Source organism: Formica exsecta, unplaced genomic scaffold (assembly GCF_003651465.1).
Source record: "Formica exsecta isolate Colony F162 unplaced genomic scaffold, ASM365146v1 scaffold333, whole genome shotgun sequence".
Taxonomy (NCBI): domain Eukaryota; kingdom Metazoa; phylum Arthropoda; class Insecta; order Hymenoptera; family Formicidae; genus Formica; species Formica exsecta.
This window is the reverse complement of record NW_021850582.1, coordinates 880,190-883,580: the sequence shown is the minus strand read 5'-3', so window position 1 is coordinate 883,580 and position 3,391 is coordinate 880,190. Positions and strand designations below refer to the sequence as shown.

The 3,391-nt window shown below is 32.4% G+C and overlaps 1 protein-coding gene across 1 annotated transcript; it reads left to right on the top strand.

Moving 5' to 3' along the window:
- Positions 1–783: 783 nt before the first annotated feature.
- On the top strand, positions 784–2,918 carry LOC115238367 (glutamate--cysteine ligase regulatory subunit). Its single transcript, XM_029812112.1, has 6 exons — positions 784–1,098; positions 1,238–1,300; positions 1,400–1,517; positions 1,570–1,769; positions 1,867–1,981; positions 2,059–2,918. The coding sequence occupies exons 1-6, from the start codon at positions 1,009–1,011 to the stop codon at positions 2,208–2,210; spliced, it is 738 nt and encodes a 245-aa protein (XP_029667972.1). The 5' UTR covers positions 784–1,008; the 3' UTR covers positions 2,211–2,918.
- Positions 2,919–3,391: the final 473 nt, after the last annotated feature.

The following is a 3,391-nucleotide window of genomic DNA, read 5'->3' as shown; positions in this document are numbered from 1 at the left end:
CTTCCGATCACTATTAACGCCGGTGTAGCAAACTCCTAGAAGGAGCTTTTCCCTATTCGTTTATTTTGCTTTTTGACAAATTATTATTTTAATAAATAGTTCTGTAATAAACAAAAAATTCATATATTCATCTATATATTATATGGGTACGGTGTAATTTATGATATTTAATGAATATGAATTGTGTTTGTCATATATAACGCATGATTTTTCACAGTAATTTTAGTGCTGCTATGGTCACTAATCATTTGTCGACCAATCATTGCAGCGATATTCGTATATTGATAGCTTTTATAAGTAATATCGAAAAAAATATCTGTATATAAGGAGATCATGTGTGAATAAAATTAATCTATCCAGACGAATAATTTAACTTTTCAGATTCGCCGATCAGTTAATTTTTTTGGAAATATATAAATGAATTATGTAGATCCGTGATAAAAAACTTGTAAGATAAGTAACTCTGTTTTATATATAATTAAAAAGGTTACCGATTTAAATATTGTTAAGCCGCCATTTAAACAAATATAAAATTTGAAATGTTTTAAGCATCTGTGACAGGAGAATGCGCTTTATAATTTGCAATTAACTCGTTAGAAAAAATATCATCAAGCGTTAAAATATCTAACATTATAATAAACTTTTGTTACTTGTTATCATTAATGTGAGAGAATTGAGCTATTTCTCTGCGTTAACAAAAAATTTACATAAAAAAGTTCTCTCTCTCTCTCTCTCTCTTTCGCGCATGACTTCACTTCCATCCTTCACATCACAATTGAAGGAAATTATGTACTCTCAACAACTGTGTAATTTGTTCTGACTTGTTTAAAGATCTCGAGAATCGAGACATGATGTAACTCGATGTAATCTCGTAGAGTTTCAGTTTTTCTAGCATAAATTGAACAGTCATGATCGCGATGACATCACTTTTCACCGCAAGCGTATAAATAAACGTACAATTCTCAACGAGACGGACTTGCCGCGAGAAATTCATATCGGTCCTTAAATATGCTTTCGCATAATTTACTCGTCAACACAGGGAATATACTATCCCTAAGCGAGGCGAGGCAAAAGGCGAGTCAAAATTCCACGGACGAGGTCAGTTGTAATGAAATAATAATATCTCTTGTCGCCTCGCGGTGATTTGTAATCGTTGAGAAGTCGAGGTTATATTCTACATTACATTTTTCGGAATTGTTTCTTTGAAAAAATTGATATTCTTATTGATTTATTTCAGTTAAGTGAGACATTAAAAATTATCCTAAACGATAAGCAAAGCAAAGGAGATGGTACAACAGTTGTACGTATATGTGCAATTTCTAGTAATTATTAATTGAAAATGTGTACATGCATTGGTATGTCTGAACATTTGAAAAAGTTTTATTAATTACAATTGTAGATAAATGGTAGGGAGGATACAAGCTTACAGGATGTCGATAGGAAAGACTTAAAGATTACTGTAAAAGTATTTATCTCTTCACCCGATGTTGACTCGTTGAAGGAAGCATTAGACCAAGGTATGTTTGTTGTTATAATAATATATTTCTAATATATTATATTTTATTGTAGCATTTAAAGCACTAGGTACAAATATCATAGAATCTTTAGTGATAGCTTACAAAAGTGATGAAGATCCACAAAATTTGTTGTCATCATTGAAAAGAATATGGTCTGTGGTAGAGGAATATGTAAAAGTTGATAAATTATCTAGTGTCGGATTGAGCGACATTAATACAAACACATTCATCGAACTGTTTCAGTGGGCTGATGTAAGGATAATTTGCTATGTGAAATAATATCTGCTTATTTTTTCTTAATTCAGTTTTTATCTTTACATAGATCCTAATTAATATTTCTATGTTGCAGGTGAAGCCAAATATTGTACAAATTAATTTAGCCACATGTTGCGTGGTACCACCAGCCTTGCAAGAATTCACTAAGGAAAATGATATTCAGTTGTTAACACACAGTGATCCGAGTGGTGAGTATCTTCCAATTAAAACTATTGATTATTAAATGTAACAACTGCTTCATCTATCTCTGTATACCTCTCTATAGAAATATTTCCTCAAGAGATATTAGAGGGTATATTTGGTAGTACTGCTCACTTGCGCTGGCTGATAAGATATCAAATCCATCTCAAATGCCGTGGAATTTTATCATCGAAAGGATACTTATTATATATTAATAAGTCAAGCTTTAAATCTTAATGTTGGTAGTACTGCTAAAGATTATTTCTATTTGTTGGTACACAGCTTAATATGTGATACATATAGTTTCATATTATTCTGTATCAATATGAAGTATTTCACGGAGAACTTAATATTGTTAAATTTTGTGATTATTAGCATTGAATATTTTGTACATAATTTTTATAGTTTAGATAGAGCACTGCAATATATATTTTCTATTTTCATCTCTTATTAATTAGATCTAATGAATTTGTATATAAATATTTATAAAAAAAGGTATGTAGAGAAGTCGCGCGTTTTTTTTTGGTTTTTTTTTTTTTTTTTTTTGGCGAATATGTTGTCAAGTGTGGTTTCTTTATAGTTAATGAATAAATTATTTGAGAAAAATAAATCGTATATAAAGCGCACGAATACTTTGTTCGACTTTATGCGAAAGATGAAAAATTGATTAAATTGGGTTTTGTATAAAGTACTACATTTTTTTAATGTGTCGTGAAATAGATTCCAGATAGATATATACATATATAACTTTACGCTAGTAGCCCGTCAAATTAACATAATTGTAAAAGCGGTGCGAAACTGTTTGGTAGCATTGGATATAAATTATAAGATCTCATCAGAATTGAAAAATGTTAAAAAAACCGAAAGCAAGCAAAACGACACATGTTATTTTCCATGCAATTTACACGATTATAATAAAAAACTTTATTTTATAGAACAGAAAATTGAATTTCGTCTAAAGAAGCCGTTTATGAAAAATGACCATTTAGTATATTACTACGAAAAACCTTTAAACTATAAGTTATACTTAAAATATCTTTTTTATATGTGTTTTATCCTCTAATTTATCTTATTCTGTGTGCAGACTGTATGTATAATAGTTTTATCGTCCTTCGAGCGGCTCGCAGCCCTTGCTAGCGGTAGCCGATTGGGAGCCCGGTGGACAGCGGTGACACCGGAGGAGAGTCCTTCCTTTTGTGTGTGTGTGTGTTCCCGGCGTCCCCGTCTTCGTCGTCGTCGTAGACCGGCCTCGATATATGCGCTTCGTTTTTTCCCTTTGCCATCACCGCCTTGTGCTGCTGCTGCTGCTGCCTTCTCGGATCTTTTCCTTTCCCGCCCGTTCTGTTCTCCTCCGCCGCTCCCAAGAGCCCTTTTACGTTAAGCCGCACCGCGTGGCACACACATATATACTGCGAGGA